The sequence below is a fragment of the Sinohyriopsis cumingii genome, chromosome 6 (genome assembly GCF_028554795.1).
Source record: "Sinohyriopsis cumingii isolate HCF-2022 chromosome 6, ASM2855479v2, whole genome shotgun sequence".
Taxonomy (NCBI): domain Eukaryota; kingdom Metazoa; phylum Mollusca; class Bivalvia; order Unionida; family Unionidae; genus Sinohyriopsis; species Sinohyriopsis cumingii.
In genome coordinates this window covers 44,512,285-44,525,209 of record NC_142966.1, presented here as the reverse complement: position 1 = coordinate 44,525,209, position 12,925 = coordinate 44,512,285, and the positions used below count along the sequence as shown (strand labels likewise).

The 12,925-nt window shown below is 32.8% G+C and overlaps 1 protein-coding gene across 1 annotated transcript in view; it reads left to right on the top strand.

Annotated features, from left to right (window-relative positions):
- Positions 1 to 12,925, top strand: part of LOC149796829 (transforming growth factor-beta-induced protein ig-h3-like) — a 205,823-nt gene that overhangs the window by 163,299 nt on the left and 29,599 nt on the right. The window contains exons 4-5 of the mRNA XM_089960290.1: positions 1,429 to 1,493; positions 7,112 to 7,277. Of these exons, the coding sequence (XP_089816416.1) occupies positions 1,429 to 1,493; positions 7,112 to 7,277 (231 nt within the window). The remainder of the gene's footprint in view (positions 1 to 1,428; positions 1,494 to 7,111; positions 7,278 to 12,925) is intronic.

Genomic DNA, 12,925 nt, shown 5'->3' with positions numbered 1-12,925 from the left:
TGATTTTGGATGACATAAAGAATATTGATGAATATTTGCATTTTTAATATGTAACTTACTAGTTGAATCATTCTATTTTGCGGCATTCTTTTACATCCCAAAAATGATGCAATGTTTTTGTTTAGGCACATGGAATGTAAATTTAATTGTTTGGTGAAATCTATTTAAATAGTCTATGAAATTGATGTCTTCTAATGGTTGACTCAGATCATAACAAGGTCATTTAGGAATCTTAACCATGTGTTTGGTTTCAAAAGACATTTATTGAAAAAGAAGTTTATTTATTACATTTATTTATTAGTAATGGTGTGTAAGAAGGAATCATTGGACTACCCATTGCTCTACCAACCTCCTGAATATATTTTGTTTCACCAAAATTGAAAAAGTTCTTTCCAAGTTATTAAATCACAAAAATTTTCTCTGGCAAGTCTCTGTGCATTTTCATCTTTGCTACAACTGTATTTACAGGCTTCAATATCATCACTGTGAGGTGTATTTGTGTAGTGAGAAGTAGCTTCAAGTATAAGCAAGATAGATTTTTCTGATAATTTTAGATGAGATTTCAATTTGCTAATGAAATGTGAAGTCCCTTTGACATTCGAACGAAAAGATTTCATGATAGGTTGTAAAATATGATATATATATTTAGATATATTATCAGTTAATGAGTTACTTACAGAAATGACAGGTCTACCAGGATACCCTAGAAGTAGTTATTTGTTAAATGCCATGTGTTTTAGGTACAACATAAAACTGACAGGTGCATTTTTTTTTCTTAGGAAAATGTCAAATTCATAATCTATGCAGTTCAGTTTGGAGCAATTGTTTCTTTAGTACATTTATTTGGCTTTAATTTCTTGAGAAAAAAGTTTGTACAATATACTTTATCATTTAGTTGTCTTTCTACTTCTTTACTCTAATTAGTCTGATGAAGAAATAAAGCAAAACTGGTTGCAGATTTTACATTTTTACATGTTGGTGTTGCTTTTTGCAAAAATTTATATTAAAATTTATAAATATGTCGCCACCAAATTCTTTTGTGGGAAAAACTGTTTGGCAAGAGCCATTAGAATTCCAGGCTGTTCACATGCATTTCATGCAAGTAAGATAAGGAAATTTTATTTTGAAATTATACAATTTTGCTAAAAGAATTTTATGCATAGGTTGAAATGATGTATATATTTCAGTTTATTTATTTAGTGAGATGAGGTCAAATTTCATTTTCTGTTTATTTTCATTTGCAAAAAAAAACAACAATTAAAAATGAAATGGTTAAATGTGGAAATTATTTCAACAGGCCACGCAGTGATATATGATAGCTGTACTGATGTAAGAAATAAATTTGAATGAGATAAGCATGGATTCCATGAAATATTATAAATATTTAGCTTATGAAGGTAATTTGTCTTTTACATTTGTTTCGTATAGCTTTGTTCGCTACCAGTGCTGTGGGGGATATAATCTAGTACAGGGAGAGCAAGGGTGCCCAGCAGGTATGCTTGACCTATAGTCTTTGTGTATTTGTATGATTTAGTTTAGATAATAGTGATATTGTTGGTCCGAAAATGGTTGAAACACTTCTTAACCCTTAGAGTGCTATATAGGCACTATTTCAAAACCTAAATCACTCAAAGGGTTGGATGGCAAAGGTCCTAAATTGCTAAAACTAAGTGCCAATATAATACACAAGTCAATAGCACCCATTACCAAATAAACTTAAAATGTAATAACATTTTTTATGCCTTAAAGAAGGCAGGAATAACAACATTGCATTAGGGCAATGGAAGATACAATTGCATTAGGGCAATGGAAGATACAATTGCATTAAGGCAATGGAAGATACAATTGCATTAGGGCAATGGAAGATACAATTACACTAGGGCAATGGAAGATACAATTACATTAGGGCAATGGAAGATACAATTGCATTAGAGCAATGGAAGATACAATTAAACTTGGGCAATGAAAGATACAATTGCATTAGGGCAATGGAAGATACAATTACATTAGGGCAATGGAAGATACAATTGCATTAGAGCAATGGAAGATACAATTACACTTGGGCAATGGAAGATACAATTGGATTAGGGCAATGGAAGATACAATTACATTAGGGCAATGGAAGATACAATTGCATTAGAGCAATGGAAGATACTATTACACTTGGGCAATGGAAGATACAGTTGCATTAGGGCAATGGAAGGTACAATTGCATTAGGGCAATGGAAGATACAATTACATTAGGGCAATGAAATATCTTTAAGAAAATTATAGACCCATTTTACTCCTACTCACCATTTCCAAAGTATTGAAAAACATGTTGCAAAACAAGTCAGTACTTTCTTACAAATAACCTCATACATCAACACCAACCAGGCTTTTAGTCAAACCATATGTATCATACTGCAATGATAAAGATAATTGATAAATGGCTTCAAGACATTGATAAGGGTAACTCAATCAGATCAGTTAGTTTTAAATCTATAAAAGGCATTGTACATTTTTTTTTGTACCTTAGCTTGCCCGGCTGTAGGACCAAGTGATCTTATGATATCTTTCAAATATTGATCATTGTACCTGGCTGTCTGGGTGGCCAAGTGAGCTTATGGTAGCACCCTTCATCTATCATATGTTCTTCATTGTCAGTCTGTTGTCCATTATCAGTTGCTATTTTCATTGTCTAATATATCACTGGTCCAGTTTCAACCAAACTGGGCAAAGAGTATGTATTGTTCAAGGCCTTTCAGTGTACAAATGATGCCTATCTGCCATCAAATATGGCCACTGTTACTAAAAATAGAAAAATTGAATAAAAAGCATCATGCCATGAAGACATGTTAGGTTTGTACAATGCCAATATGCCATCAGATATGGCTATCTTTACTAGAACTCCAAACTTTTAAATTATGACTTCTCCAAAAAATGGTCAACAAAATTTGATAAGATCTGATATTATGTGCCCTGGCATGAAAAGATTTTAAAATTTGGAACATGTGATTCTGATCCATCATCAGTATTTTAAAACAACTTTGTATCTTACGCTGCTATACAGAATTTTACCACACATCCTGGCATAAAGAACTTACGAGTTTGCACAAATTATGCAGATTTTGGATCAAACATAATATTCTTTTAAAATAACATGCAAACTTATTTGACCAAATTTGACAGGAAGCAGCATGGTGTCAAGAACTTTCAGTTAAATGTCAGGTATGGCCATCATCACTAAAAAATGCAATTTTGTTTAGGCCTTTCACGTTTTGTACAAATGATGCCAATCCACTGTCAGGTATGGCCATCATTACTAAAAATAGGTACAAATTTTAAGCCTTTCAAGTTTCATACAAATGATGCCAGTCCACTGTCAGGTATGACCATCATTACTAAAAATAGGTAAATTTTTTAGGCCTTTCAAGTTTCATACAAATGATGCCAATCTACTGTCAGGTATGGCCATCATTACTAAAAATAGGATTATTTTTTAGGCCTTTCAGGTTTTGTGCAAATGATGCAGATGGACTGTCAGGTATGGCCATCATTACTAAAAATAGGTAAAATTTTCAGGCGTTTCAAGTTTTTTACAAAGGATGCTGATTCACTGTCTGAGATATGGCCATCATTACTAAAAATGGGTAAAATTTTAGGCCTTTCAAGTTTTGTACAAAGGCCAATCCACTGTCAGGTATGGCCATCATTACTAAAAATAGGAATATTTTTTAGGCCTTTCAGGTTTTGTACAAAGGATGTTGATCTGCTAGCAAATTTGGCTGCATTACTAAAAAACAAAACAAAAAAAAATAAAACATATTTTCTAAAAATCTGAATGAAGCACCCTGGAATGAAGGCTTTTAAATTTTTTCATAAATGATGCTGATCCACTATTCAATATGGCCATTGTTACAGAAAACAAAACCCTTAAAGGAATTCTAAAAACCCAGTGAACAGAACTTTACCAAATTTCACAGAAAAGTATCATGGATGCATTTACTAAAAGTAGATAAACTTTTACAAGGCTTTCTGAAATAGTTTGCATGTATCTGAGATTCTAAAGTAACAGTATTTGCTAACTTGACATGTCAGACTTTGGACACAATGTTCTCATAGCTACCTCATGCATTGTTTTGGTCAATATATTTTATCAGTTTAAATTCTCGATAACCACCAACCATAATGTAAAGGAGGTGTGGAAGCTTATCATCCTGAACTTGTCAAAACCCAATAAAAGGAATTTTTTCCCTAGTGTCTATAATACATATATAGACATTACATTGATCAGTATCTCACACCATGTGATTTGTAAGTGTGGTAGTGTGTCAGTACAGACTGGACTATGTATAAATGTGGTAGTGTGTCAGTACTGGTTGGACCTTTGTACAATTGTGGTAATGTGTCAGTACAGACTGGGCTTTGTAAGAATGTTGTAATGTGTCAGTAGGGACTGGACTTTGTAACAATGATGTAATGTGTCAATACAGACTGGACTTTGTACAAATGTGGTAATGTGGCACAGACTGGACTTTGTATAAATGTGGTAATGTGTCAGTACAGACTGGACTTTGTACAAATGTGGGTAGTTTGTCAATACAGACTGGACTTTGTAACAATGTTCAAATGTTTCAGTCCAGACTGGACTTCATACAAATGTGGTAATGTGTCAATACAGACTGGACTTTGTAACAATGTTGTAATGTGTCAGTACAGGCTGGACTTTGTACAGATGTGGTAATGGGTCTGTACAGACTGGATTTTGTAGCAATGATGTAATGTGTCAGTACAGACTGGACTTTGTAAAAATGTAATAATATGTCAGTAGAGACTGGACTTTGTAACAATGATGTAATGGGTCTATACAGACTGGACATTGTAACAATGTTGTAATGTATCAGTAAAGACTGTACTTTGTAAAAATGTACTAATGTGTCAGTACAGACAGGACTTTCTACAAATTTGGTAATGGGTTAATATACACTGGACTTTGTAACAATGATGTAATGTGTCAGTACAGACTGGACTTTGTAAGAATGTCATAAAGTGTCAGTATGGACTGCATTTTGTAATAATGTCATAATGTGTCAGTACAGGCTGGACTTTGTATAAATGTGGTAATGTGTCAGTACTGGTTGGACCTTTGTACAATTGTGGTAATGTGTCAGTACAGACTGGGCTTTGTAAGAATGTTGTAATGTGTCAGCACAGACCAGACTTTGAAAAAATGTACTAATGTGTCAGTACAGAATGGACTTTGTACAGATGTGGTAATGTGTCAGTACAGATTGGACTTTGTAACAATGATGTAATTAAATTTAAAAAAATGTAAAGTCAGAAAATTGCAAAACACTTTGGGAAGATAAATGCTTAAAATATATGTAAATATGTATAACCTACAAGATGAAAGATACAAGGGCAAGGTGTTAAAATTCTTTCAAAGATATATAAAAATTGAAGGTAATGGTAAAAAATATATGATTCTAAAAATAAAGGATTCAAATATAAAAACCTTTAAAGGAGTCTGATCTTCATTCCAGTATGGTTCACATTGCTAAATATATATGAAGCTTTATTTGCCAAAAAGCATCACATTGATCAACAAGGATGTGTCTTGCTCAGACAACACTGGTCTTGAGATGCTAGTGAAAGTCAACACTGGTCTTGAGATGCTACTGAAAGTCAACACTGGTCTTGAGATGCTAGTGAAAGTCAACACTGGTCTTGAGATGCTAGTGAAAGTCAACACTGGTCTTGAGATGCTAGTGAAAGTCAACACTGGTCTTGAGATGCTACTGAAAGTCAACACTGGTCTTGAGATGCTAGTGAAAGTCAACACTGGTCTTGAGATGCTAGTGAAAGTCAACACTGGTCTTGAGACACTAGTGAAAGTCAATACTGGTCTTGAGATGCTAGTGAAAGTCAACACTGGTCTTGAGATGCTAGTGAAAGTCAACACTGGTCTTGAGATGCTAGTGAAAGTCAATACTGGTCTTGAGATGCTAGTGAAAGTCAACACTGGTCTTGAGATGCTAGTGAAAGTCAACATGTATTATTCAGATTACACACAATATTAACCATATCTCACAGACATATGCCAAGAAAATGTGATCATGTGTATGGACACAAATTTTTTCTGCTTCTTACTTAGACTTTTTGGGCCAGATTTTGTAAACACATACTGCCAGTGCAGTCCATGACTCTTGTGTTTTACAATGTTATAAGCCTATGCAGTCCATGACTCTTCTGTTTTACAATGGTATAAGCCTGTTCAGTGCATGACTTTTGTGTTTTACAATGTTATAAGCCTTTGCAGTCAATGACCCTTGTGTTTGCATTTTTATAAGCCTGTACAGTGCATGACTCTTGTTTTTACAATCTTATAAGGTCTCACTGGACAGTTTATCTGGTGAATTTTCATCCGACAATGACCTATTGCAGAAAAATGAGAATAATTTTACACTGAAGATACAAATAAAAACAAACTAATGATTTTTGTAGAAAGCATACATGTAAGATTTTGACTGTGGCAATCAGGTTTATTCCTAATGCAACTGGTGGCTTTTATACTGAAGCACCACTGCCAGCAACCCCTAAATTTTATATTCATTTTTGACAGCAAAGAGCTATTTTGAATATTTTCCTGTGACAAGGCAGCTAAAAGAATCAGTATATGCCTTATGCATGAATCAAGTTCACTAGTACTATAACAAATTAGCATACTTTTCATCACCCCTCAACCATCTAGATTTTTAGATATTTACCTCTGTAGCAGACACATGTAAATATGTAAGCCAAGTCGGCTGCTCATTTGCAGCCCAAGTTACGCATTTGATCTCCAATGCTCGTCTAACTGTGAGAGGCAGTCAGCAATAAGTCAACCCATTTCCAAGCCTAACTCAAAGTAAATCTCAACCACATTACAGATTTAGCTTCTGTGTGAATTTATAAATGATAGGCTTGTGATAATTAGGTTCATGCCTTCAACCTTAAAAATTAGGGGTGGGGTCAAAATACGAAACTATCCAGTGAGACCTAAGCCTGTGCAGTCCATGACTCTTGTGTTTTACAATTATATAAGCCTGTGCAGTCTGTGACTCTTGTGTTTTACAATTTATTTTTCTAGTAAAACCATTGAAGAATGTTCGAGAGACAATCAAGGATCTTAAACTGAATGAGTTTTCTAAGCTTCTAACTAACACAGAGCTGGAACGCCAACTGATTGATGGAGGAGCTTACACAGTGTTTGTCCCTGAAGATGAGGCTTTTGAAGACCTCACCTATGACCAGAAGTAAGTAAGTATGATACAAGTCTGTGACTTTAATAAGAGTTTGTAATGATTTGATTTAAAGTACAAAATTTTGTGATAATCAGAAAATTACAGCAAAAATAAATCAATGTATTCATGAAATCTATAGAAACAATTGCTCCATATATTACTATGAATTTGACATTTTCCCAAAAATTATACAAACCCCTCAGTTTTACACTCTAACTTAAACACATAAGGCATTCAATAAGTAAAGATCTTTAGGCTATCCTGGTAGACTTATAATTTCTGCATGTGACTCATATACTGATAATATTTCTAAACATATTAATCATATTTTACAACCTTTCATGAAATCTTTTCCTTCCTATGTCAAAGGGACTTCAGATTTTATTAGCAAATTGAAATCTCTTCCAAAATTATCGGACAGATCTTTCTTAATTGCACTTGATGTTACATCTGTTTACACAAATACACCTCATAGTGATGGCATTGAAGCTTGTAAATAAAATTATAGTGAAGATGAAAATATGCATAGACTAGTCAGAGAAAACATTTTTGATTTCATAAAATTGCACTTGAAAAGAGTTTTTTCCAAATATTTGGTGATACAAACTATATTTTAATGGTAGAAACAGCAATGAGTAGTCCTATCACTTTTCATGAGAAAATTAGAAAATTACTTCTTAAACAAGTATGTTTTGAAACCAGATGTGTGGCAAAGTTTCTAAATGACATTTATGATCTGAAGCCATTCATTAGAAGACCTCTGCTGCTTAAATACATTCCACCTTACAGTTAAATTTATATTTAACGTGTCTATAAATTAAGTATCATAATTTTGGACATCGATCTCACAAAAAATGAAAGTAATGATTCAACTATTATGGTACATGTTAAAAATAAAAATATTCGTCAATATTTTTGCATCATCCAAAACCATACAAACATGGAATAACTTAAAGTCAAATGAGAAGATAAGAATTATTTCTGTTGATAATGTCTTAAAAACATCTTTGATTGAATTACATCATATTTTACAACCTTTCATGAAATCTTAAAAACATCTTTGATTGAATTACATCAACATTAAAACATAAATTATCCAACTGATATTATTATCGCTGGTCTTGAAAAGTTATCTTCCCTTACACAGCTTGAGTCACTTAAATGTAAAATCAGGAATGAAGATGACAATCTAATTCCTTTTGTTACTGAGTAGAGTCTGAATTTACCTAATTTAGTAAGATTAACAGCAAATATTTGGATCTTTTGCAATTCTTTTGTAAAGTAAGTATTAAATGATGTCATAAAAGCAGGTTTACACTTGCTTATGAAATGACTAAGAATTGCAAAGGTTTGATTTTTAGTTATAAATTGATAAGGAAATCCTTTATAAAGGGTTAATGTCAACAAAATGTAACAGGCTCAGATGTTTGTGCTGTTCTTTCATTAATGAAAACGCTTAGAATATTGAATGATACTAACTGTGTAACATAAGTAGTATTCGCATACCTTTCCATTTGTTTTTAAACCCACCCACCCCAGTGATTTTAGATATGAAAAGCATCAAAACTTTCATTGACTTCTAATATTCTAACCTGATTGTCAGCAAGGGGTACCCAACACTGTCAAATTATTGGCACTTCATATTGTCAGCAAAGGATCCCCAATGCTGTCAAATTATTGGCACTTCATATTGTCAGCAAAGGGTCCCCAATGCTGTCAAATTACTGGCACTTCATATTGTCAGCAAGGGGTCCCCAATGCTGTCAAATTGTTGGCACTTCAGTGCAAGCAGAAGTTCCCAATGTAAACAAGCAAACAGACTGCTGTCCATTTCTGGTTTCCATAATAGTCTATTTTTAGTAAAACTGTGTCATCTGCAGCCAATATCTGCTAGGTCTAGTTTTAATATTTCTCAAACAAATTGAACAAATAAATAGGATGAACTCTTGTATACATGTGTTCAAAGAGATATAAATCCAAAATTTAACGAATTATTGAGATTTTCAAAAAGACAGAGAACAACATGAATCTGTTGCTTGAAAACATAGACTGGCCCAAGCAGATATGGTGACCATGTTGGAAACTCCCTTTTGATTCAAAATGGTAACAAGTTGACAAGGTTTGGAACCCCCTGGCAACAATCAGGTTGGAACTTATAAATCAATGAATAAAATGACTAGGTTTTGTGCACTTTGTTATTTTTATTTGATAAATTGAAGAAATTATGAAATATTTTATGTTGGACGAACCGTTCAACAAGTATTGAGATGTATGAACAAACAGATTTGAGATAAATTATTTTATAGATCCATCTTTTTCATCTCATGTCACCACACACTTTAATAATGGCATCCATACTTTACAAGATTTTTCATTTAAGCCAACTGACCTTAAGCTGAAAATGGAATGTCTGAAATAAAAAACATATAATAGATTTCTCATCTTGATGCTGTACCATCTTTACAGAAGGTCAAAATTCTAAAATTATGTGTGAAATTTGTTAATAAATTCATATTATTTTTATAATTTCTTATTTTCATAGTGTTTTATTTTATACTGAGAATGCCATAGCATATTACAATTGCACTGAACTTTTATAATTTTATTAAACTTTTATAATTTTATTAAACTTTTATAATTGTATTAAATATCTGCATAAAACTGTCATTAACATAAATGCAAATGTATTGTACAACTAAAAATGTATATCACATTCCACAGTTACTTTTTGTTATTTATTTATTATCATATTACTGAACATGTATTTCCATGATATTATTTATATTATTTTGTTGTTTTAAAAATTATTTTGAAAATTTTTTTACAATAATTTTACAAGGGGACATGATTCAATATAAATTCTGAAATAGAATGTATTTAAAGAAACAAATATATATTGGATTCACTGTTTGGATACTGATATATATATATAACTAAAATGTTTTAGTCTAAGATTATTTATAATTTAATAAATTTATAAATTCATAATATTTTACATTTAATAAATTATACACGTTTTGAGGTAAATAAAACTTGTATCTTAAACTGTTTTATTGGAAATTTTTGATCAAATGAAAGTGGCAGATGAATTGAAATTTTGGTACCACTGTGTCATTGGGTTCAATCCCTGCTTATGCCACTTGCAACACTATTTAATTGCCCATCAAAGTCATTTGGAAAATCCTTGTCCCTTTCCAATGGAGGATAAAGTTTTAACTTTTTTGAGAGAGAGTTAGAATGTAATCAAAGTGATGCTTCCCAGATTGGTAAGGTTTTGGTGGACAAGTGACCAGTTAGATGTGCAGAGAATAGATTCTCACAAAAAGATAGTAATTCAGAATAACATTCAATGATATTACAGCCATTGATTAAATATCTGCACTTTCAATATTTAATGTTATTCCTGTTACCTTTAAATAAAATAAAAACACTTGCCTTAAAGTATTGCTTGTGCTGCTATTAGAGATGTCACAACATTGAGTTGTTATCACCTCAACATAGTTATTATGATGTAATGACAAGCACAGGAATTGAGGGCAGTTTAAAATGGGCACTATTTACGTTTTAATGTCTGTTTCTCACATGTAACAGAAAAGGTAGGGGACATTCTGAATTCTGATTGTCATTTGTCTAGGCTGATATATTCATTTAATTTCCTCCACCTTCAGTGAACACCACAGATGTCAGTGGTATGCCTCATGTAAATGTTTGATGATGCATAATACAAATTTGAAAGACCTGCATTAAGTCCATCCATATCTGAAAGACCTGCAATAAGTCCGTCTAATCGAAAGACCTCTAGTAAGTCCATCCAGTCTGAAAGACCTGCAATAAGTCCATCTAATCTAACAGACCTCTAGTAAGTCCATCCAGTCTGAAAGACCTGCAATAAGTCCATCTAATCTAACAGACCTCTAGTAAGTCCATCCAGTCTGAAAGACCTGCAATAAGTCCATCTAATCTAACAGACCTCTAGTAAGTCCATCCAGTCTGAAAGACCTGCAATAAGTCCATCTAATCTAACAGACCTCTAGTAAGTCCATCCAGTCTGAAAGACATGCGATAAGTACATCTAATCTAAAAGACCTCTAGTAAGACCATCTAATTGAAAGACCTCTAGTAAGTCCATCCAATCTGAAAGACTTGCAATAAAGTTTATCCAATTTTGAGTTTTGAGCAACACATAAATGTGGCAGTTAGATAAATGACTGGATTAATAATTTATGAAATTTGTTCCAAATGTGGACTCAACCAACTTATTTGGTACTTTCGTAAATGAATATCATGCCTTTTTGCTATAAAATAGCTGGATATTGACAAAAGACACTGATTTAAAATGGCAAACACTGGCAGTTAACTAAACTCATCAAATATTTTGTCTATACTGACATATACAAATATTTTGTCTTTACAATATATACAAATATTTTGTCTTTACAACATTTACAAATATTTTGTCTCTGCCAACATATACAAATATTTTGTCTTAATTATTGATGACAGACACAGAAAGATTTCAGTAAAGTATAAAATTAAAGCAGTGAAAAGTTCTGAAAAATTCTACTTCTTAATCCTAATGATCGGGTTACCCACGTACCGAATCAAAGGGAAATTGTATTCAATGTGTATAAACCTAAACTGATTTGTTGTAGGTGGATGCTGGCACAAACGGCTTGCAAAATTGTGTTTTTTTAGTGGTTGTAGTGTACAGGTCATGGTGTGCAGGTCGTAGTGTACAGGTCGTAGTGCACAGGTCATGGTGTGGTTGGCAAGTCACATACATCTGAAGGGGAGACTTGTCATCTGTGAGTCAGTGTTATGTTCTAGATGTATAAATAAGCTGAACAGGATCTATAGATTGATAGCCTAGAAAAATAGGAAAATTAACAAGAAAACTGTGAAATATGCTTGTATTACTGAGTGGAATATGTCACAAATAAATGAACAACTTACAATTTGTCCTAATTAAATCCTCAAAAATCTACAATACTTGATATTTTAAATCCAATTATATAATAATTTGATAAATCCTAGAATTCAATTATTGGTGACATAGTGGTATAAAAAATGGCTAAGATTCATGATATCCCATAATTTTAATTCCACATGTCATACAAATAAACAAGAAAAGTTAAGTCCACATTTTTTAAACTTATTAGTATTCTACAAATGTCACTACCTAATGAAATATGGTACAAAATCCAATAATGTATCATCATTGTCCAATAAAGCTCTGATCAAATAATCATGTCTTTTGTTTGCCACTGAACAAGTACCACTCATGGCTCAATCTAAAGGTTGTCACATGGGACAACAATCTAAGGGGTTAAGTAGAAACATTTACTGGAAGAGTCTGAACTCTACTTGGCACTGAAAAAGCACATGTATCATATTCATGGCTCAATCTAAAGGTTGTCACATGGGACAACAAGCTAAGGGGTTAAGTAGAAGCATTTACTGGAAGAGTAAGAACTCTACTTGGCACTGAAAAAGCACATGTATCATATTCATGGCTCAATCAAAAGGATTGTCAACTTGAAAACAAAATGAGTGCTGCCATTACAAGCCAAGAGCCTATGGACCTCATGCACTTGAAAACTTGTATAAGGTAAATGGGTACCTGGTGGCTCATTTTATTACCCGGGTAATTGTCAGTTGGT